This window comes from Pongo pygmaeus, chromosome 13 (assembly GCF_028885625.2).
Source record: "Pongo pygmaeus isolate AG05252 chromosome 13, NHGRI_mPonPyg2-v2.0_pri, whole genome shotgun sequence".
Lineage (NCBI taxonomy): Eukaryota > Metazoa > Chordata > Mammalia > Primates > Hominidae > Pongo > Pongo pygmaeus.
Genome location: NC_072386.2, coordinates 128,754,206 through 128,776,549, shown reverse-complemented (window position 1 = coordinate 128,776,549; position 22,344 = coordinate 128,754,206). Strand labels below are relative to the sequence as shown.

The 22,344-nt window shown below is 45.0% G+C and overlaps 1 protein-coding gene across 6 annotated transcripts in view; it reads right to left on the bottom strand.

The window, feature by feature from the left end:
• Positions 1–22,344, bottom strand: part of CACNA1B (calcium voltage-gated channel subunit alpha1 B) — a 248,990-nt gene that overhangs the window by 123,979 nt on the left and 102,667 nt on the right. For all 6 annotated transcript variants that reach the window (XM_054501972.1, XM_054501966.1, XM_054501970.1 and 3 more), the window contains 3 exons: positions 16,933–17,045; positions 14,640–14,771; positions 14,330–14,402 (listed from right to left, as the gene is read on the bottom strand). In XM_054501972.1, the coding sequence (XP_054357947.1) occupies positions 14,330–14,402; positions 14,640–14,771; positions 16,933–17,045 (318 nt within the window). The remainder of the gene's footprint in view (positions 1–14,329; positions 14,403–14,639; positions 14,772–16,932; positions 17,046–22,344) is intronic.

The window sequence follows — 22,344 nt, the reverse complement described above, 5'->3', positions numbered from 1 at the left end:
TTTGTGATGCAGATAAAAAAACACCAAAATAACAAGACTGTAAAAAGCCTATTTTTAAGGAGACACATGCATGAAGTAGATAATTGTATAGCAAGACTGACCGAGGGAAAAAAAGCACAAATAAAAATTGTAACACAAAAGGGGGGTCATAACACAGGAAAAAGAGATTTTTTTAATTAAAGAAGAATATTATGGCAGCTTTATGCCATGAGATTTGAATGAATCTACTTTCACCGGGGAGACATTAGTGTGCCTGCCGTGTTGGGCGATATTCAGGTGCTTAGGATGGTCAGTGGATAAAACAAAGACCCTGCCCCATGGAGCTTGCGTTCTGGTCTGCATTTTGTCTTAAATTATCCTTGCATGGCTTTGGTGTCAAGGTTGTACTAGCATCATGAAATGATTTCATCCCTTCTCTGAAACTGTTTGAGTCAAATAGTTATTATTTCTTCTTGAAAGGCTTGGTGAAACTCGCCTTATAATGACTGGGCCCCAGGCAGGAGGCAGAAAGATAGGAAGAGAACTTTGACTATCTGTTAAATTTCTTTTATAGTTATGAAATGTCCAGGTTTTCAAAATTTCTTCTTGGGCTAATTTAATCCACTTAATGTCTTCCTATAAAAATGCATGTTTTGGCCAGGCGCGGTGGCTCATGCCTGTAATCCCAGCACTTTGGGAGGCCAAGGCGGGCTGATCATGAGGTCAGGAGATCAAGACCATCCTGGTTAACATGGTGAAACGCTGTCTCTACTAAAAATACAAAAAATTAGCCGGGTGTGGTGGCAGGTGCCTGTAGTCCCAGCCACTCGGGAGGCTGAGGCAGGAGAATGGCATGAACCCGGGAGGCGGAGCTTGCAGTGAGCCGAGATCGCACCACTGTACTCCAGCCTGGGCGACAGAGCAAGACTCCATCTCAAAAAAAAAAAAAAAAAAAAAAAAAAGCATGTTTCATCTTTTGGAATTAAAAAAAAAAATCTCATTTTCCTATAGTTATGATTCCCTTTTGGGTTACATTTATTTGTGCTTTTTTTCCTTGATCAGTCGCTGTACAATTATCTACTTCATGCTACTTCATGAACATGCTTGTTATCTTGGTGTTTCAGTGATCTGTACAACAAATGTCTACTCTTAGCATCATCTGCTTTAAATTTTTCTTTGGTTTATTATTCCTTCTTCTAGATTTTTCATATAAGTACTTGTTAAGCCAGGCTCTGTGGCTCATGCCTGCGTTACCAGCACTTTGGGAGGCTGAGGTGGGAGGATCGCTTGAGCCCAGAGTTTGAGACCAGCCTGGGCAACATTGTGAGACCACGTCTCTACAAAAAATAGAAATAATTAGCTGGGCATGGTGGTGTGTGCCTATGGTCCCAGCTACTTGGGAGACTGAGGTGGGAGGACCACTTGAAACCAGTTCGAGGCTGCAGTGAGTCATGATTACACTAATGCACTCCAGCCTGGGTGACAGAGGAAGACGCTTTTTTTTTTTTTAAGAATACTTGTTTATTTTTTATCCTTTTTTTTCTGATAACTGCATTAAGATTATAAGTTTTCCTTTAAGTGTTGTTTCAGGTTCCTCTTACAAGTTTTGATACTGTTCAGTTCTAAATATTCTGTAATGGCCATCGTGATTTCTGATGTCCTCTTTACTCCCAAATCCTTCAACTTACAAATATGGGAAAGATATTAAATGACTTTTTATTAACGGTGCCTGCTTATCTAAATGATATCAAAGTTGTGCTCTGCAGGACAGCAATTTTTTTTTTTTTTTTTTTTTTTTTTTTTTAGTTGGAGTCTTGCTCTGTCACCCAAGCTGGAGTACAGTAGCATGATCTTGGCTCACTGCAACCTCCCCCTCCCAGGTTCAAGTGATTCTCCTGCCTCTGCCTCCAGAGTAGCTGGGATTACAGGCACCCACCACCACACCTGGCTAAATTTTGTATTTTTAGTAGATATGGGGTCTCGCCATTTTGGTTTCACCACGCCAGGCTGGTCTTGAATTCCTGATCTCAGGTGATCTGCCCACTTCGGCCTCCCAAAGCGCTGGGATTACAGGCGTGAGGCACTGCGCCCAGCTGGACAGTAATTAATACTTGTTGAAGTTTCCTGAGTGACCTAATAAACGGTCAAAGTCTGCAAATGTTCCATGTGCCCCAAACAATGAATATTCTATTCGCTATCTGTTGGATACAGTTCTGTATGTGAAAACTAGTTCATGTTTTTAGATCCTTTCTAATCTTTTGTCAGTTTCATCCTTCAGTTTGACAGAGACATGTTATAAATCTCTTATAAGATGGTAAAGTTTTTATTTCTCCTTGTAATTCTGCCTGTTTTTGGTCAATGTTCTGAGGCCAGGTTGTTAGGTCCTGCAAGTTCATGCCCTGCCAAGTGTGTTCCTTCTGGAGGCATCCTCTTTTCATCATGTAATATGCCTCTTTATTCTCATCCATCCTCTTTTTACCTTCATCTCTATTTTGGCTGATATTAATACATCAGCTTTCTTTTGTTCTGTCGCCCAGGCTGGAGTGCAGTGGCGTGATCTCAGCTCACTGCAACCTCTGCCTCCCAGGTTCAGGCGATTCTCCCACCTCAGCACCACCACACCCAGCTAATTTTACGTATTTTTAGTAAAGACGGGGTTTCACCATGTAGGCCAGCTGGTCTCGAACGCCTGACCTCAAGTGATCTGCCCACCTCGGCCTCCCAAAGTGCTGGGATTACAGGCATGAGCCACCGCGCCCGGCCTACACCGGCTTTCTTTTGGTCAATGTTTAGTTAGTTCATCTTTTCGTATCCCTTTATTTTTCAATTACACAATATTTTAAACACTCCGAAAGATGCAATGAACAATTTAACAAACCTCTGTGTACCCACTACCCAGCTTAAGAAATAAAACATCAGAATGTGGCCAGAACTCCCCAGTCTCATTCCTCTCCCTCTCCCCACCTCCCAGCAACCCCCACCCTACCACCAGGAAAACTGTGTCCTGAATTTGGTGCTCATCATTCCTGTGCAAGCTTTTATACATTTACTACATCCATATCATAAACAGTATATGATATTGTTTTGTACACTGTTCATCCTTAAATAGTATCATACGCTATAAATACATTTAGTTCTAAGGCACTCATTTTCCCTTCTGCACAAACAGATCACACTTCTCTTATCCATTTCCCTGATGGTGAACATGCAGGTGATTTTCAGTTTTTTGTTATTACAAATAATGCTGCTAGGATGGCTTTACATGTTTCCTTGTGCACTTGGGCAAAAAACTTTCCAGGGCATATACCTGGCAGGAACTGCTCGTGCCAATTCCAGTGGACAAGATATAATGAATTACCCTTCAGAGTGATTCTACCAACCCACCAACAGCATAAAGAAACACTAATTTCTCCACTTCTTCTCTAAATCTTAATATTGTTAGATCTCTTAATTTTGGCTAAACTGACAGGTGGAAATGGTTGTTTCATTGAGGGTTTAACTTGCATTTCCCTGACTGCAGTAAAATTGATCATAGTTTCTTCTCCTGTGAGTTACTTGTTTTTATTCTTTGTCCTTTCATACTACATCATTTGTCTTTTAATCTGTCTAGAATTGATTTTCACACTTCGTACAAGGTAGGAATCCAATTTCATGTTTTTCTATATAAATACTATCTGCAATGACAGCACTTGAGTTTTCTGTGTATAAATATTTCATCTGTAAATAATGACAGTTTTTTCTTGTCAATCCTGACAATTTTTATTTCATTTTTTCTTGTTCTACTGTGCTAAGACCGCTGATACTAATGTAACCTGCTAAGCGTTTTTATTTGGAAGGAGTGTTAGGTCTTACTTAAAAAAAAAAAATTATCACGGACATTTGAAGCATACACAGAGTGGAGTACAATGAGCCCTACATGCCCATCACCCAGTTTCAGCCATCAGCAACTCTGCAGTCTTATCTCCGCTCCTCTCACCTCTGACTGACTGTGCTTGTGCTGGAGTTCCAATGCTTTCTCTGATCATACAGGGTTTGTATCCACCTGTATGTGACAAATTACATTCATAGGTTTTCTAATGTTGAATTATCTTGCATTTCTAGGAAAAGTTCTAGTCAATTATAAAAATAATTTTTAAGAACATCTAGATTTGATTAGTGATGGTTTCCCCCAGATGCTTTGCTTCTGTGTTTGCAGAAGTGATCTGTATTTGCAGAAGTGATCTGTATTTTTCTTTTCTGATAGTGTCCTTGTTTAGTTTTTTTCATTATCAAGGCTACTCTAGTTTCATACAATGAGTGGCAAGCTATCCTTTTTTATATTCTGCGGAGGAGTCTGTATAAAATTGGAATAACTTCTTAAATAGCAGAATTCACATATCATACTATCTGAACTTGGTAACTTGAGCAGCAGATTTTTAATTATTAAATTTTTTAAAATTTATTTTTTATTTCAATAGATTTTAGGAGAACAGGTGGTGTTTGGTTATATGACTAAGTTCTTTAGTGATTATCTCTGAGATTTTGGTGCACCCATCACCCAAGCAGCGTACGCTGTAGTTGTTTATTCCTCGTCCCCCTCCCACCCTTTCCCTCGAGTCCCTAAAGTCCATCGTATCATTCTTGTGCCTTTGCATCCTCATAACTCAGCTCCCACTTATGAGTGAGAACACACAATGTTTGGGTTTCCATTCCTGACTTACTTCACTGACAATAGTAGCCTCCGATTCCATCCAGGTTGTTGCAAATGCCATTATTTCACTCTTTTTAGGGCTGAGTAGTATTCTATAGTATACTGGTATACACTACCAGTGGTCTTCATCCACTCGTTGACCAATAGGCATCTGGGTTGGTTCCGTATTTTTCAATTCCAAATTGTGCTGCTACAAACATGCATGTGCAAGTATCGTTTTTCATATAATGACTTCTTTTCCTCTAAGTAGATATCTAGAAGTGGGATTGCTGATCAAATGGTAGATATACTTTTAGTTCTTTATGGAATCTCCACATTGTTTTTCATAGTGGTTGTATTAATTCACATTCTCACCAACAGTGTAAAAGTGTTCCCTTTTCACCACATCCACACCAACATCTATTATTTTTCGTTTATTATGGACATTCTTGCAGGAGTGAGGTGGTATCACACTGTGGTTTTTATTTGCATTCCCCTGATTGTTAGTGATGTTAAGCATTTTTCCATATGCTTTTGCATATCTTCTTTTGAGAACTGTCTATTCATGTCCTTAGCCCTCTTTTTAATGAGATTGTTTGTTTTTTTCTTGCTGATTTGAGTTCTTTGCAGATTCTGGATATTAGTCCTTTGTCAGATGCATTGATTGTGAAAATTTTCTCCCACCTTGTGGGATGTCTGTTTATTATTTCTTTTGCTGTGCAGAAGCTTTTTAGTTTAATTAAGTCTCATATATTTACGTTTGTTTTTGTTGCTTTTGCTTTTGGGTTCTTGGTCAAGAAGTCTTTGCCTAGCCAATGTCTAGAAGGATTTTTCTGATGTTATCTTTATAATTGTTATGGTTTCAGCTCTTAGATTAAGTCTTTGACCCATCTTGAGTTGATTTTTGTATAAGGTGAGAGATGAGGATCCAGTTTCATTCTCCTACATGTGGCTTGCCAATTATCCCAGTACCATTTGTTGAATAGGGTGTCCTTTCCCCACTTTATGTTTTTGTTTGCTTTGTCAAAGATCAGTTGGCTGTAAGTATTTGAGTTGATTTCTGGGTTCTCTATTCTGTTCCATTGGTCTATGTACCTATTTTTATACCAGTACCATGGTGCTTTGGTGACTATGACCTTATATCATAGTTTGAAGTTGGGTAATGTGATGCCTCCAGCTTTGTTCTTTTTGCTGATCTTGCTTTTTTTTTTTTTTTTTTTTTTTGGAGATGGAGTCTCACTCTTGTCACCCAGACTGGAGTGCAATGGATGGCGCGATCTTGGTTCACTGCAACTTTCACCTCCTGAGTTTAAGTGATTCTTCTGCCTCAGCCTCCCAAGTAGCTGGGATTACAGGCACAAGCCACCACACCTGGCTAATTTGTGTATTTTTTTAAGTAGGGTTGGGGTTTCACCATGTTGGTCAGGCTCGTCTCAAACTCCTGACCTCGGGTAATCTGCCCGCCTTGGCCTCCCAAAGTGCTGGGATTACAGGCATGAGCCACTGCACCTGGCCTTTTTTGCTTAGTCTTGCTTTGGCTATGCAGGCTCTTTGTTGGTTCCATCTGAATTTTAGGATTGTTTTTTCTAGTTCTGTGAAGAATGATGGTGGTATTTTGATGGGAATTGCATTGAGTTTGTAGATTGCCTTTGGCAGTATGGTCATTTTCACAATATTGATTCTACCCATACATGAGCATGGGATGTGTTTCCATTTGTTTGCGTTGTCTATGATTTCTTTCAGCAGTGTTTTGTTGTTTCCCTTGCAGAGCTTTCACCTCCTTGGTTAGGTATATTCCTAAGTATTTATTTTATTTTTTGCAGCTACTGTAAAGGGGTTGAGTTCTTTATTTGATTTTCAGCTTGATTGCTGTTAATGTATAAAAGAGCAAAAGAGCTACTGATTTGTGTACATTAATTTTGTATCCTGAAACCTTGCTGAATTCTTTTATCAGTTCTAGGAGCTTTTTGGAAAAGTCTTTGGGGTTTTCAACATAAATAATCATATCATCGGCAAACAAACAGTGACAGTTTGACTTCCTCTTTACCGATTTGGATGCCCTTTCTTTCTTTCTCTTGTCTGATTGCTCTGGTTAGGACTTCCAGTACTATGCTGAAGAGGAGTGGTGAGAGTGGGCATCCTTGTCTTATTCCAGTTCTTGGGAGAATACTTTCAAACTTTTCCCGGTTCAGTATTATGTTGGCTGTGGGTTTGTCACAGGTGGCTTTTATTACATTAAGGTATGTCTCGTGTATGCTGATTTTGCTGAGGACTTAATCATAAAGCGATGCTGGATTCTGTTGAATGCTTTTTCTGCATCTATTGAGATGATCGTGTGATTTTGGTTTTTAATTCTGTTTATGTGGTGTTATCACATTTATTGACTTGCATATGTTAAACCATCCCTGCATCCTTGGTATGAAACCCACTTGATCACGGTGGATTATCTTTTTAATTTGCTGTTGGATTCAGTTAGCTAGTATTTTGCTGAGGATTTCTGCATCTATGTTCATCACGGATATTGGTCTGTAGTTTTCTTTCTTGGTTATGTCCTTCCCTGGTTTTAGTATTAGGGTGATATCGGCAAATAAAATGACTTAGGGAGAATTCCCTCTTTCTCTACCTTGCGGAATAGTGTCGACAGGATTGGTAACAATTCTTCTTTGAATGTCTGATAGAATTCTGCTGTGAATCCATCTGGTCCTGGACTTTATTTTGTTCGTAATTTTTTTTTATTACCATTTCAATCTCGCTACTCATTATTGGTCTGTTCAGGGTATCTAATTCTCCCTGATTTAAGCTAGGATGGTTGTTATCTTTTCAGGAATTTATCCATCTCCTCTAGGTTTTCTAGTTTATGTGCATAAAGGTGTTCATAGTAGCTTCAAATAATCTTTTGTATTTCTGTGGTATCAGTAGTAATATCTCCCATTTCATTTCTAATTAAGCTTATATTTGGATCTTCTCCCTTATTTTATTGGTTAATCTCACTAATGGTCTATCAATTTTATCTATCTAAATAAATATAATAAAAATTTTATCTAGATAAAATAAAAAAAATTTTATCTATCTAGATAGATAAAATAAAAATATTTTTTATCTATCTAGATAGATAAAATAAAAATATTTTTTATCTATCTAGATAGATAAAATAAAAATTTTATTTATCTAAAAAAATTTATCTTTTTATTTATCTAAAAAGAACCAGCTTTTTGTTCAATTTATCTTTTGTAATTTTTTTTGTTTCAATTTCATTTAGTTCTGCTCTGATTTTCATTACTTCTCTTCTCCTGGTGGGTTTGGGTTTGGATTGTTCTTGTTTCTTCAGTTGTGTGAGATGGGACTTTAGATTGTCTATTTGTGCTCTTTCAGTCTTTCTGATGTAGGCATTTAAGGCTATGAACTTTCCTCTTAGCACTGCCTTTGCTGTATCCCAGAGGTTTTGATAGGTTGTGTCACTATTATCGTTCAGTTCAAAAATTTTTTAAAATTTCCACCTTGATTTCATTGTTAACCCAACAATCATTCAGGAGCAGGTTGTTTAATTTCCATGAATTTGCATGGTTTTGTGGGTGCCTTTGGAGTTGATTTCCAATTTTATTCCACTATGGTCTGAGAGAATACTTGATATAATTTAGATTTTTTTTTTTTTGAGATGGAGTCTCGCTCTGTCGCCCAGGCGGGAGTGCAGTGGCTGGATCTCGGCTCACTGCAAGCTCCAAATTTAGATTTTTTAAAATTTCCTGAGACTTGTTTTGTGGCCTATCATATGGTCCATCTTGGAGAATGTTCCATGTGCTGATGAATAGAATGTATATTCTGCAGTTGTTGAGTAGAATGCTCTGTAAATACCTGTTAAGTCCATTTGTTGTAGGGTATAGTTTAAGTTCATTCCTTCTTTGTTGACTTTCTGTCTTGATGACCTGTCTAGTGCTGTCAGTGGAGTATCAAAGTCCCCCGCTATTACTGTGTTGCCATCTATATCACTTCTTAGGTCTAGTAGTAATTGTTTTATAAATTTTAGAGCTTCAGTGTTAGGTGCATATATATTTAGGATTATGATATTTTCCTGTTGGACAAGGCTTTTTATCATTATATAATGTCCCTCTTTGTCTTTTTTAAGTGCTGTTGCTTTAAAGTCTGTTTTGTCTGATAAAAGAATGGCTATTCCTGCTCACTTTTAGTCTCCATTTGCATATGAAATATTTTTCCACCCCTTTAAGTTTATGTAAGTCCTTATGTGTTAGGTGAGTCTCCTGAAGACAGCAGAAACATGGTTGGTGAATTCTTATCCATTCTGCCATTCTCTATCTTTTAAGTGGAGCATTTAGGTCATTTACATTCAACGTTAATATTGAGATGTGAGATACTATCCTATTCATTGTGCTATTTGTTGCCTGAATACCATGCTGTTTTTTCATTGTTATTGTTAAAGAGGTCCTGTTGGATTTATGCCTTAAGGAGGTTCTATTTTGGTGTTTTTCGAAGATTTTTTTCAAGACTTAGAGCTCCTTTTAGCAGTTCTTATAGTTCTGGCTTGGTAGTGGCGAATTCTCTCAGCATTTGTTTGTCTGTAAAAGACTGTATCATTCCTTCATTTATGAGGCTTAGTTTCACTGGACACAAAATTCTTGGCTGATAATTATTTTGTTTAAGGAGACTAAAGATAGGACCCTAATCAATCTCTTCTGTCTTGTAGGGTTTCTGTTGAGAAATCTTCTGTTAATCTGATAGGTTTTCCTTTATAGGTTACCTGATATTTTTTGCCTCATAGCTCTTAAGATTTTTCCTTCATCTTGACTTTAGATAATCTGATGACTATGTGCCTAGGCGATGAATTCTTCTGCAATGACTTTTTGCAATGAATTTCCCAGGTGTGTTTTAAGTTCTTGTATTTGGATGTCTAGATCTCTAGCAAGGCTAGGGAAGTTTTCCTCAATTATTCCCTCAAATATGTTTTCCTAACTTTTAGATTTCTCTTCCTCCTCGAGAACACCAATTATTCTTAGGTTTGGACACTTAACTTAGTCCCATACTTCTTGGAGGCTTCATTTTTTGAAATTCTTCTGTCTCTGATGGATAGGGTTAATTCAAAAGCTTTTTCTTTGAGCTCTGAAGTTCTTTCTTCAGCTTGTTCGATTCTATTGCTGAGACTTTCTGGTGCATTTTGCATTCCTCTAAGTGTGTCCTTGATTTCCAGAAACTGTGATTTTTTTATGCTATTTCACTGAAGAATTTTCCTTTCATAACCTGTATCATGTTTTTTGTTTCTTTAAGTTGAATTTCACCTTTCTCTGGTACCTCCTTGATTAGCTTAATAATTGACCTTCAGAATTCTTTTTCTGGCAATTCAGAGATTTTGTCTTGGTTTGGATCCATTGCTGGTGAGCTGGTGTGATCTTCTGGGGGTGTTTAAGAACCTTGTTTTGTCATATTACCAGAATTGTTTTCCTGGTTCCTTCTCATTTGGAACCAGAGGGAAGATCTGGGACTCAAGAGCTGCTGTTCTTTTATCTTGGGGGTGCTCCCTTGATGTGGTATTCTCCCCCTGCCCCTAGGAATGGGGCTTCCTGAGAGCCAAACTGCAATAACTGTTTTTGCTTTTGCAGGTCTACCCACCCAGTGGAGCTACTGGGCTTCAGGCTGGTACTGGGGAGTGTCTGTCAAGAGTCCTGTGATGTGATCCATCTTCAGGTCTTTCAGGTGCAGATACCAGCACCTGCTCTGGTGGGGGTAGCAGGGGAGTGAAATGGACTCTGTGAGGGTCCTTGGCTGTATTTTTGTTGAGTGTGCTGGTTTTATATTGGTTGGCCTCCAGCACCTGCTCTGGTGGGGGTAGCAGGGGAGTGAAACGGACTCTGTGAGGGTCCTTGGCTGTATTTTTGTTAAGAGTGCTGGTTTTATATTGGTTGGCCTCCAGCACCTGCTCTGGTGGGGGTAGCAGGGGAGTGAAGTGGACTCTGTGAGGGTCCTTGGCTGTATTTTTGTTAAGAGTGCTGGTTTTATATTGGTTGGCCTCCAGCCAGGAGATGGTGCTTTCAAGAGAGCATCAGCTGAGGTCCTGTAGAGAGGATGCAAACTTGCCCTAAGGTAGCCTAATTAAGTATTCAGGTTTCTCAGGGGTGGGCAGGACCACAGAGCCCCCAGGAGATTATAATCTTTGTCTTTGGCCATCAGGGTGGGTAGAGAAAGACCACCAGGTGGGGACAGGAATAGGGTGTCTGAGCTCAGACTCTACTTGGGTGGGGCTTGCTGTGGCTGCTGTGGGGGATGGGGGTGTGGTTCTCAGTCCAATGGAGTTATGTTCCCAGGAGGATTAAGGCCGTTAGTCATACAGGTCCGCAAGGAAAGTGGGAGAAAGCCAGCAGTCACAGGCCTCACCCCACTCCACGCAGCCCACAGTCCAAAAGGCTGGTCTCACCCCTACCATGCCCACCCCCAACAGCACTGAGTCTATTTCCAGGCAGGCAGTGCCCTGGGCTGAGAACTTCCTGTGGTAGTTCTTGGAGCAAAAGTTCATGATGTGAGTCTCCAGACGGTGCTCTGTCTGTCCAAGCAGGAGCTGCAAGCTAGTCCTTCCTCCTATCTGCCATCTTAATCCGATTCTGACCTAATTATTCAATTTCTGAAATGGTTCCATTTCCTGTTTTTTCTTCAGTTTATTTCTTCTTGGGTAAAAATACATTAATATTTTTTATTCTAAATCATCCACTTTACTAAATGTATAAGCTTTTGTCGTGCTTTCAAATGATCTGGGTGGGTGGTGGTAACTCACTCCTATTTGTGTCTGAAAGTGTCTTTAGCTCTGCCCTCACGCTTAAACCACAGCTGTCTGGATTCAGAATTCTTGGCGAATGGTGACTGTACCCCAATGTTTCCGTTACTTCTCCATGACCCTCTGGCATCTGTGCTCCTAAGACGTTGGCCATCAGACTATCTGTCATTATTTTGTAGGAAATCTATTTCTCTAGGGCAGCGTTTAAGATTTTCTTGAAATCACAATTTGTCTAGGTCTGGAATTATCTGCTTATCCTGCTTGATCATCGGAGCACGTTCTCCAGGACTCACTCGGAAGGGGCACTGGCCACCCTCTCTTTCGCATCTCACATGGGAGCCTCCACTCCAGCCCACCCTCACTTCCTTGTCTCCAGGAAGCCTCACAACCTCATCTCCATGCCCAGCTGGCTCAGCCCCACCACATCCTCCAGCTCACCCATGCTCTCTCTGATCACGTCCGGTGTACGGTTCACTCTACTTCTAAAATGTAAATAGCTATATATTTCATTTCTAGGATTTGATTTAGGTCTTTTCTTTGTTCTTAGGTGCCTTTTTTCATAATTTTGTGTTTTTTTAACTGGTTCTCCCTTTACCCCTTGGAGGATGTTAGGCATATTCGGTTTAAAGTCATCTGTGTTTGTTCTGTTATTTCCTTTTCCTTGGGAGTGATTACGCCTTCTGACTGTAGATGCTGTTGGCACTGTCTGGGATGCTGGCTGTTCCCAGCCCTCAGTTTGCAGATCCACCATGAGCACAGCTGAAGCTGCTTTCTTCCTCCTTACATGCCTTCCCTGCCCCACTCCCAACCCCATTCAGAAGCGGGGGCTCCCACCCTGGGATCTCAGGACCCTGGTCCAGATTCACCTGTGGGAATTACAGGCCTAGCCACCAGTCAGCCCTGCCCTGCAGCCTTCCTGGTCTCTCCAGCCGAAAAAGCCTTCACCCCTCCTCAGCGTCCTCCAAAGGGTCCAGGTACCTGCCCCCAGTGCTCAGAGGGGGCTGAGCCACACCTGCACACTTCTGCTGCCACGGGACTCAGACTCCCAAGCCCATCTGCCATTCTCAAGCCGTGTCCCGGTGACTGGGTCTCTGCTGTCTCTCACCACTGTATGTTCTGTTCCATTTCTATTCCTCAGAGATTTTGTTTTTACTTGTCTAGGTCCTTTTAATTTCTAAATTTTTTTTTTATCTTATTGCTGTGTTCAGAGCAGGGGGCATGTAATGTCTGAATCAGCATCATCTGATCAGAAAAGCCCACTTTCCTCCCAACTTCAACTTCTCTCCCTCACCACACTCAGGTCTTTTCTTGCAACACATACGGCAAAGTGTGGCTGTGGTCATGGACTACGCCACCCCCCTGGCATGGAGCCCCTCCCTGCAACAGCTTCTACATGGCAAAGCCTCAGCCTGGCCCGCCCACATCTGGAGTTTCCCATCCCACACCTGCCACCTTGTCGCCACCCCAGACACTCCTCACGTTTTTGCTGCTTTGCTGGGAATGCGCTTCTCCCAGTTTCCCTTGCCTGACATTCAGGACCCTACGGGCAGCTCCAGGCCTGTGACCTCCCCGTCGTGCGGCTGGGAGACCACCCACCTCTGTCCCAGAGGCTGACATAGGTCCTGTCCCCCACTAAGAGCTCAAAAACATCTGGGAGACCAAAGTCTGGAAGTCACTGGCCTGTGAGCAGCCGAGGCTTTCAAGTCAGAGAGAGGGAGGACAGTCGGAGACTGACAAGTGCCCCCCACTCGAGGAATAAGAGGAGAGGAGAAGAGGCAGCAACTCAAACATGAGACCAGAGAGGACAAAGGGATGACAACAGCAAGGCCCTGACAGTCCTGGGGCAGATACACCTCTGGGAGAAGAGCTGGCTCTGCCTGGCAGCGACTAGGAGCTGACGGGCCATAGGCTCCAGCCCAGCAGGGTGGGGGTGAGTGGGAAGATGTGAGAAAGGGGACAGTCATGGAAGACTGTGGTGCAAATAAGGACAGAACTCCTCTTTCAGCCAATTGTCTAATTTGGTCTGAAGGGTCTGCTGGTAAGACTTCCTCCCTTTGAGAGAGTGGGACCGAAAGGGCCCCTCTCTTCACACAGGTTGTAGGCTCCAGCCCTGACCAAGGGTAGGATCAGCAGCCTCAGGAGCCAGGGAGCCAAGCCGAGCCCCTGGCCTGCAGCAAACGCAGCCTGTTGGGCCTCCCTAAGAGGCATCACGGGCAAGACAACAGCCGCCATCCTGTTCAGTCTCAGACATGGCATCCAAGTATGTTTCGTGGGACAGGAATGCAAGGCATTCTCTCATCAGTAAGGCCAGTCATGGGCAGGACTGTGGGGCCACAGCCTATGGAAGGGGAGAGTACCCAACCAAGAAAGTCCTCGAAAGGGAACCCTCCAAGAGGGCAGAGTCTACATGAGCCAACAAGGTCTCTGTCGTAGAGAAGTGGGCCCCCAGCCCCCACTTCCCGAGGAGCTGAGGGGGGTAGTTTTCCAGATACAGACGAGAACTGAGGGGGTCACTGGGATCTGAGATAGTAGGGGGAGAAGTTTAGGAAGTGCTTTGTTTTTGTTCTCGGACGATAAAAAACAGAAGTGCACGCAAGTCTCAGGAGCTAAGAAATAAACTGGTGGCTTGAACGCCAGCTGGGCCCCCCGGGAACTATACTTGCTCCCTATGGTGCTGCCACAGAATCCAGCTTCCTTCACCATAGGGGCTGGGGTCCCCGGACCTGGAGATCTGCACGTTGCCGACTGCCTGTGCTTCCCTCGTTTAAGGAACACTGTGTCTGAAAAGTCAGCGATCTGGGCCGTGTGGAGGAACAAGGCAGGGAATGACAGGAGAGTCCACCTTCCCAGCACCCAGGGGAGATGGGAGCCGGGCAGGCCGCAAATGTGCAGAGCAGGGGCCTTACCTGGAAGACAGTGAGGATGGCGGCAGGGAAGGTGTCGAAGTTGGTTGTGGGAGTCTCATCCTGGAAGTTGAACCTGAGGAAAACAGGAAGGCTTGGGAAGTGGCAGTCCCGTCAGCAGCGAGGCAGCACCTGCAGGCTCCAGCGTGGCCTCAACCTGCTTGCTTCAGGCTGCAGATGGCTGCACACCAGCCCCTCTGAGGACCTTCCTGGTGGGAAGGTGGGTGGAGGCAGCCTGGGCGGCACTGTCTGCTCTGAGCTCTGCTTCCCTGCAAGCCCCCAGCCTTGAGCTCTCCCTCCTGGGCCCACTTACTGTCCCCCAAACAGCTGCATCCCCAGCAGGGCGAAGACCACAATGAACAGGAAGAGCAAGAAGAGCAGGCTGATGATGGACTTCATGGAGTTCAGCAGGGACACCACCAGGTTCCGCAGGGAGCTCCAGTACCTGTGGGGCCAGGCAGGAGGTCTGAGCCAGCTCCAGACGCTGACTTCACACTCATGGCTCTCTGCAGCCACACTTAAGGCTCCAGTGACTTTCTAAACCCTGAGGGCTGCACACCTAGGTGTGAAGTTAGAGCTTTTCTATGGAGTTTCAGGCCCACTACCCTGGACTTCTCTCCCTGAGGGCCCCATGGGAAGGCAGAGAAAAACACACCCAGTGCAGGACTCACTTCATCCTCCCAAACTGCTCCCTGTCCCTAGGTTCAGGAGGACGAGGCCACCATCCAGGTGGCCAGGCACAATCCCAAACTTCATCCTTGGCCCCTCCCTGCCCCTCACTCCTCAACACCCAGTCAGCCACCAAGTGTCTCAGACCAGTGCCATGTGAAGCAAGTCCCACAACTGTTGTCATCAGCCCACAGCGGGAGGAGGAGCTACACCAGAACCTAGAGCAGATCTGCAAGCGCTGTGGCCGGTGGCAGAGACCCTGGCTCCAGTGCCCCCTCACCAGGGACAAGGGACACGCGGCGTGGAGAGCTTGTAGGGCGGCACCATGCAGACTCTCTGTGGTATCCCTCAACGTTCCCCATCCCAGAGGGCAGTGACCATGCCCTGCTCATGCACGGGTCCCCATGGCACACAGGCGCCACCGAGGCTGCTGACGGCAACTGAGGGGCCAGTCCCTCATGTCCCTGTGCCTCTGCACATGCTGTCCCATCTCCCTGGAATGGAGGGACTGCAGGACAGACACTGGTCTCCTTCTGTGCTCACTCTATCCCTGGGCACCCCTGGGCTCCCAAACCGTGTCCTTCTCCCTGGCGCCCACATCAGAGGCCCCGCTATCCTCCATGGATTCTCTTACAAAGTACCTGAGGGCTAATGGCAGATGGGCTGGAAGACTCTGAGAAAGGAATTGAGCCTTCTCCTGGGACTAGCAGGGGTCTAGGCCAGCCTGCCTCAGGACAGGGTCACCTACTTCCTGGGAGAAAACGGAGCCTAAGATGCCAGACCTGGAGGTGGGGTAAAGGCAGCCCTGTGGACACTTCCTGAAGCCTCACACCAGCAAGTTCTGGGAAGGCAACAGAAGTCTGAGGACACACAGCACAGAGCGCCGGTGAGGATTCATGGGCCCTGTGGGACTCAACTCTGCCCAGATCTCTTCTGCCTTTATAGCTTCATATCCTCCTATGGTCTTAGGTTTGGATTTAAAATGGATTGGAAAAGACCTGGGATTTCAGTTGCCCTGGGGAGGTCAGTGGGCTTCTGAGAGGTCGTCTTGGTCACTAGAGGTGTGACCTATGACCTGGCCCTGCACGGGCTCAGTGTCGGCAGTTCTGCTCCTTGGGCCCTGCAGCTGCCAAGGACACACACCAAGGTCCATGCTGGCCCACGTGTGCGTCTGGTAGGGTCCAGATGCTCAGGAGCCTCCGCAGTGCAGCCTTTGCTGCTGATGAGACTGCTGTGAGGAGGGTCTCTCTCTCTTCCCCACTACAACTCTGGCAGTGAGGGGAAGGGTTTTCACCCTGGTCCTTCTCACTACCTGTATCTGTCACTTCCTGGGCTTCAGTCTCTTTGTAGGCAAACTGCAGCAACTCACTTCCAGAGCCAAGTGGGACATAACTGTAAACATGGTCTTGTCACTGCCGTCATCAGCAAGGTGCAGGGTGGAGAAAGCAGGCCTGGGCACAGGGGCCAGGCACGTGCCAGGCTGGCTCAGTGAGAAGCTCAGGGCCATGGCAGGGTGCACACAGGCTCTCCAGGGGTGGAGCTGCAGGGGAGGTGGGCAGACTTGGGGGCTGGACAATGGATAAGCTTCCATCTGATGACTTCTGTCTTCCTCATTAACTACAAAGCAAAGTCACCTTTGAAGGCTGGGAAGATGGGGTGGTGGTTTCAAGACAGGAGATGATGGGAAATTATGGAAAGCAAGTGAATACGAAAGCTAAAGGGTGTGCCGGCAGCACGGAGGCCAGTTGGGGATGGCCCTGAGGGCAGATGTGGCCCCACAAGGCTGTTTTGGAACCACCTTTTGTATTTAAACCAACTATAAGCCACAGAGAGAGCTTCTGGGTGCTGTGAACTCCTGGGGACAAGCACCCTGTGTGGCTGATGCCATGCCCTCTCCACCCTACACCTGACCTCGCCTGGGAGTGCAGGGGACGTACTTCGTGACTTTGAAGATCCTCAGCAGGCGGAGGGCCCGCAGCACGCTGATCCCAAAGGAGCTTCCCGGCTTGATGGCCGCCCAGACCACTTCAAAGACACTCCCCACGATGACCTGCAACGAGATGGCATCAGTCTTGGGTGCACCGCATCTGCACCTGTGCATGCAGATGGATGTGTGTGCGCACCCTGTATGGCTGCACCTCTCCGTAAGGAACCATCCTGCTTCCATGTCTGACAATCAAGCCAGATAGGGTAACACAAGGCACACACCTCACACTGAGCTCTTGGAACCTTTGGGGAAGGCTGTAGAGTCCCACCAGTCCTGGTACCCGCCCTCCCTCCCACCCCCCACCCCAGACACACCAGGAGGACACAGGACATGGACCAGGTTAGGCCTGCTGGCTCCCTGGCAGATCTTACAACCACCTGGTCTAATACCTCCTCTGTGCTTGACCACAGCCTGGTGACACTGGTGTCTTCTTCAACACCTCTGGAGCTGGGCAAACTTTCAGACAGCCCTGACTGTGTTAGACTGTTCTCTCACAGACTAGCAAAATCTGTCTCCCTGTAACTTCCCTTCCCTGATTCTGCCACTGCTCCAAGATACTCAGATTCATAAATTGCATCTTAAGTCTTTTCTTCTCCCAATGACCAGGAAACAGCACATGCCACCAAGAACAGATTATGGCAAGCCTGCCTGTTTGTTTCATGCACTGTTGATGTTGGTGAGCTGGAATTTATGAGCAAAGTACACGTCCCTCCTTCCAGCCATTCCTCAGATAGACTGTGAGGAGGGCCGTCCTGGTCAGGGCCTGGTGTGAGGGACTCAGAAAGGACAGACCAGTCGGGCTGGAACACAGCAGACCCTTTACCACCTTCCCTCTGGACAGGACAAGCAAGGGTCCCCAAACTGAATTCTCTCCCAGGCCACCATACCTCAAGGGGCATAATCTGGGCTCACAATCAGCAGGAGCACCCATGTCTTCTTCATGTGTGTAATTCTCATTTCCTCTAAGCCACACTTCTGCAACCGGTGTGGAGAATTCAAATGTTGAGCCTCTCAAACTCAATTATATTGTATTTGGGACATATATTTTCCAAAGTTTCAGTCATTTCCACCAATTTCACATCAACTGCAAAGCTGATGAGCTTAACGTCAATGTTCTCAGGAAGTCACTGAGAGAACGATGAATATGCTAAGACAGAGCCCTGTGGTACATCTCTAGAGACTTCCCTACAGGTTGACACTAATCTGTTAACCAGCATGTCTGGGAATGGCTGTGCACCATTTATGGATCAACTCAAATGCACAGTCATCTGCTGCACATTTCTCTACCTTGTCCACAGATCACCATTCAGAGAATATCTAACGTTCTGTCAACAACCAGGTACACCAATATCCACAGCACCTGTGATATCCCTATCAATACAACAAATTGGGTAAGCTTGCCACCGCAGTCTTGCCAAGAGTGCCATCTGTTCTTGGTGATCACATGTGGCCCTTGATCATCACCACCAACTTTTCTCTGCACTAGCAAATCATCCAGAGGTTTGCCTAGGGTTGAAGATTGTAGTTTTCTAAATATACTTTCTTCTCACTGCCAGTCTTCCAGTATCTCTCCTGTTTTCCACTAATTATCAAAATTTGTCCTCACTGGTTCATGTAGTAGGCAACCTCTAAGATGGCCTCAGTAATCCCTACCACCCAGTATTTACTCCCTTGTATAATGCTATCCCCTTAAGGATGGGTTGGACCTAGTGACTCACTCTTAGTAAACAGAATACAGCAGAAGTGATGGGATGTCACCTCTGAGATCAGATTACAAAAGGACGGGTTTCTGTCTTGGGAACTCTTGACTCTTTCTCTTAACACCAGATATCGTGTCATAAGGACACTCTGGCAGCTGGGAGAGGCCCATGTGACCAGGAACAGAGGCCTGCCAGCAGCCACACTAGTGAGCCTGGAAGCAGATTTTTTGAGGTCCACTGACAGCCATAATGAGCATGAGGCTGGAAGTGAATTCTCCAGCCCCAAATGAGCCTGAGAAGACTGCAGCCTCACTAGAGACTGCAAGCCAGGTGCACCCAGTTAAGCCACGCTGATTCCTGACTCACAGAAACAGTGAAATAATAAATATCTGTTTTCTTATGCCACTAAGCTTTTGGATAATTTGTTCCCCAGCAGGAAAAGTCAATACAGATTTTGGAATCAGAAGTGGGGTGATGCTGTGATAAAAACCTAAAATGTGGGAGTGGTTTTGGAACCAGAGGATGGACACTGAGCAGCACATTAATGAAGGGCTAAAGCACACTTAACACACAATTCATAGAATTTTGGACATTAAGCATGCTGCACATCAGGGTCTGCAGGAAAGCGAGGAGAATTTCATAGGAAACTAGAGGAAGGGGTCCTGTTGTGTGCTGGCAGAAAATTTAGCCACACTGTTGCATGTAGCTATGTAAAAAGTAGAAAACAGGCAAGGCGCGGTGGCTCATGCCTGTAATCCCAACACTTTGGGAGGCTGAGGCAGGCAGATCACTTGAGGTCAGGAGTTTGAGACCAGCCTGACCAACATGGTGAAACCCCATCTCTACTAAAAATACAAAAAAATTAGCTGGACGTGTTGGCGGGTGCCTGTAATCTCAGCTACTCAGGAGGCTGAGGCAGGAAAATTGCTTGAACCCGGGAGGCAGAGGTTGCAGTGAGCCGAGATCATGCCACTGCACCCCAACCTGGGCAACAGAGCAAGACTCTGTCTCAAAAAAAAAAAAAAAAAAAAGTAGAAAACATGCTTAATAAACCAGGGGATCAACCTCAAGAGATCTCTGAGCCAAGTGCTGAAGGTGCCACCTGATGTCTTCTTGTTGCTTATAGTCAAATGTGAAAGGAGAGAGCTAAACCAAGGAAAGTGCATTAAATAAAAGGAAGCCAGGACTTGCTGGTTTTGAATATGTTTAGCCTCTCCAGATCTCAACATTAATAATGGCAAGGTCTCAACAAAGATATGGAAAAAAATGCTCAACACCACTAATCAGAGACGTGCATATCAAAACCACAGTGAGATACCATCTCACGCCAGTCAGAATGGCTATTATTAAAAAGTCAAAAAATAACAGATATTGGCGAAGCTACAGAGAAAAGGGGATGTTGGTGGGAATGTAAATTAGTCCAGTCACTGTGGAAAACAGTTTGCAGATTTCTCAAAGAACTAAAATAGAACTACCATTTGATCCAGCAATCCCACTACTGGCTATATACCCAAGGGACTATAACTCGTTCTATCAAAAAGACACACGCATTTGTTCACCACAGCACTATTCACAACAGCAGGGACACAAATCAACTTAGGTGCCAGTTAACAGTGGATTGGATCAAGAAAATGCGTTATATATACACCATGGAAGACTGCACAGCTATTAAAAAAAATAACATGTATTTTGCAGTAATATGGATGCAGCCAGAGGCCATTATCCTAAGTGAATTAATGCAGAAACAAACACTAAATACCACACGTTCTCACAAGTGGGAGCTAAACAAGGATACACATGGACACAAAGAAGAGAACAATAGACACTGGGGAGTACTAGACGGAGGAGGGAGGGGGAAGGGGTTGACAAACTATCTTCCGGGTACTATGCTCACTACCTGGGTGATGGGATCGTGTGTATCCCAAACCTCAGCATCACACAATATACCCATGTAACAAATCTGCATGTGTAACCCCTGAATCCAAATAAAACTTGAAATTTTAAAAAGAGAGAAAGGTGGCATGGTCTAAAGATGAAGCCAAGGGCAAACTGTGACTTTTATTTGAGATCCCAAAAGGATCAAAGGTGGTGCCTCAGAACACTACTCAGCCACACATTCAGGCTCTTCAAAGAGATTGAGGGTGCCTTACACATCCAGTCAATGAAGCAGGAACTTCTCTAAGACACTGGAGGTGTTGACCCTTAGCATCTCAACAGGAACCCAGACAGAAAAGGTCTAAGGCCTAATAGGTGTGGGTAGAGCTTTTTTCTACTAAAGTGAACCCCAAGCTTCACAACATATCCATAAAGTTCTTAGAGGACATATATGCAGAGACATCACCAACTTGGACTGAAAGAATCAAGACAATATAAAACGAAAATAGGTCTTTAGATTCCCAAAATTCTGCCAGTGGGAAGTAGGCTGAGAAAACCATTCAGCTGAAAACCTGAACTACCTTTCATGGAAAAGCAAAGGGAGTGAGAGGGCAGAACCAAGAGCCCAGAGGGCTTCCTGGCTGTAACAACGAATCCCAGACTTTCCAGCATGTGCCCAGCTGGATTTCAGAATCCCTATGGACCAGTGGCTCAGCTTCCTGGTGTCCCCTTGCTGAGTAGGAATATCTACTGCAGTTACCCTATGCCCACCCTACCACTGCACACTGAATGTTGAGTGTAGATAACTCTCTAGTTCACAGGTCAACAGATTAAGAGGCACCGTGGCCACCGCACTTAGGGAACTACACTCAAGGAGCCTCACCTACACCTGGACCTAACTGAGGATGAGATTCTGGACTTCGAGCTGATGCTGTAATGGATAAGATTTTGGGGAGTTGGCAGGGGTGAAGGTGTTTTACACTGGGAAGGATATGAGTCACTGAGAGCCAGAGGGCAGGCAGTGGCAAGCAGCCTCTTCGATGGCCCCAGTGGTCGTCACTGTCTGGTGTTCACATCCTTGTGTAACACCTGCCCCCATATATTCCTCTCCCCAGCCCAGTCACTGGGCCCAGTGACTCACTCCTAACTAAAAGACTATGGCAAAACTGATGGGATCTTTCTTTGAAGACAGGGTTTCCATAGCTTCTGTCTTATGTACGTACTCTCAGTTCTCTCCCTCAGACCACAGCTGAGGACATTCTGGCAGCCTATGGAGAGGCCACATGACCAGGAACCCGGTCTTCCAGCAACCAAATGCATGAGCTTGACACCAGATTCTCCAGTCCCAGTCAAGCCGTGGAATGACCATATTCTTGGCCTTCAACTGGGCTGAAGCCTCATGGGGGACCCTGCACCAGAGATACCCAGTGCCACACCTGAATTCCTAAGCCATAGAAATGTGAGACAGATTTTTGTAGTTTAAAGCTGCTAAGTGTTAGAAGAATGTGTTAGCTTATGTGCAAATTATCCCCATGTCCTGAGATCCAGTCAGTTCAGATCAGAAAATTGGAAGTCATGAAAAAGATCCCTGCATCTCTGACATCTCCATCTCTTCGGCTCCCTCCGCCGACGCACTCAGACCTTCTTTGTGACCAAGAAGTCAAAGGGTAAGAAGGGTTGTTGTCTTCCCACCATCTATTGAAATCACAGGTCTCCATGTCTCAGGGAGCACCCTGGATGGCCACCATCTTCCCTTCCTCAGAGATCAGAAGCACAGCATGATGCAA